General features: G+C 63.9%; 1 protein-coding gene across 1 annotated transcript in view; it reads right to left on the bottom strand.

Annotated features, from left to right (window-relative positions):
* EMIHUDRAFT_468627 (hypothetical protein) overlaps window positions 1-1,082 on the bottom strand; it is a 4,261-nt gene extending 3,179 nt beyond the window's left edge. The window contains exons 1-4 of the mRNA XM_005781244.1: window positions 984-1,082; window positions 676-797; window positions 407-469; window positions 88-264 (exon numbers count right to left, since the gene is read on the bottom strand). Of these exons, the coding sequence (XP_005781301.1) occupies window positions 88-264; window positions 407-469; window positions 676-797; window positions 984-1,038 (417 nt within the window). The 5' untranslated portion in view covers window positions 1,039-1,082. The remainder of the gene's footprint in view (window positions 1-87; window positions 265-406; window positions 470-675; window positions 798-983) is intronic.
* Window positions 1,083-1,422: the final 340 nt, after the last annotated feature.

Raw genomic sequence — 1,422 nt, 5'->3', positions numbered from 1 at the left:
GGGGGGGGGGGGGAGGGGGGCAGGGGAGGGGGCGCACTAACGGGGTCCATACGAACAATGATCTCGTTGTTGTTGCTAAGCCCTCGCCTCCGACGGGATGGGGAGCAGCAGCAGCAGCGCGGCATGCAAACCGAGAGCCGCACAGACAGGACCTCGCACCCGCACAGCGTGGGCGGCGGACACGGCGGCGTCGGCGGCGCGGGCGGCGGCAGAGGCGCGGGCGGATGCGCGGCGCAGCAGCGACGCAAACTCGCCCGTCGCCGCCTTGCAAGGCCGGGGGCGCGAGGCGCGGTTCTCGGCGGTTCTCGGCCGCATCTCGGCCGCATCTCGGCAAAGTCTCGACAGATCTCGGCCGCATCTCGGCAGATCTCGGCAGATCTCGGCGGATCTCGGCGGATCTCGGCGCCTGCAGGCTGGGGCGCGAGGCGAGGCGCGCGCGCAGCGTGCCAGCAAACGAGTGAGCGGCGTCCTGACCGAGCAGAGTCCTCATGAACGGCAGAGGCGGAGGCACCGCTGTCGCTGCCACTGTCACGGGGGAGAGGGAGGGTGCGGCGGCGCGACGAGATATGGGGAGATATGGGGAGATATGGGGAGATATGGGGAGATATGGGGAGATATGGGGAGATATGGGGAGATGTGGGGAGATGTGGGGAGAGATGGGGAGAGATGCGGCTCCTGCATCGCGGCGAGTGCGCGCGGCTCCCGGAGGAGGTGGGCGAGGCGGGAGCGGAGGGCGGCCTCGTCGCCCACAGGCACGAGCACGCTACCTCCGGGCGCACAGAAGAGAGCGATCTCGCCTGGAGGAGGGGGAGACTCGGGGGAGCTCGGGGGAGCTCGGGCGAGCTCGGGCGAGCTCGGGGGACTGCCGAGGCTGGGCGAGTCTCGCAAGCGGCTGCATCTCGGCTGCCTTCTCTGCTGCCTCTCTACTGCAGCTCGGCTCCATCTCTCCCCCATCTCTCCCCCAGATCTCGGCTGCATCTCGCCGACGTCGTACGCGAGGGTCGGCAGGCCGAAGAAGGCCGCCTCCTGCGCCGCCATGCAGTAGTTCTCGTACCCGCTCGCGAGCAGGAAGAGGTCCGCCTGCCCATTAATTAATTAACTAACCGACGAACTAATCAGTGAGTTAATTAAGAGCAGGAAGAGGCCCGCCTGCCCATTAAATAATTAACTAACCAACGAACTAGTGAGTTAATGAAGAGCAAGAAGAGGCCCGCCTGCCCATTAATTAATTAACTAACCGACGAACTAATCAGTGAATTAATTAAGAGCAGGAAGAGGCCCGCCTGCCCATTAATTAATTAACTAACCGACGAACTAGTGAGTTAATTAAGAGCAGAAAGAGGGCCCGCCTGCCCATTAATTAATTAACTAACGATCTAAGGGCCCGCCTGTCCGCAGTGCGTGCTCGCACCTCTGCGGCCC

The sequence above is a fragment of the Emiliania huxleyi genome, assembly GCF_000372725.1.
Source record: "Emiliania huxleyi CCMP1516 chromosome Unknown EMIHUscaffold_204, whole genome shotgun sequence".
NCBI classification, from domain to species: Eukaryota; Haptophyta; order Isochrysidales; family Noelaerhabdaceae; genus Emiliania; species Emiliania huxleyi.
The sequence above is the reverse complement of the archived record's forward strand: the minus strand, read 5'-3'. Positions and strand labels throughout refer to the sequence as shown.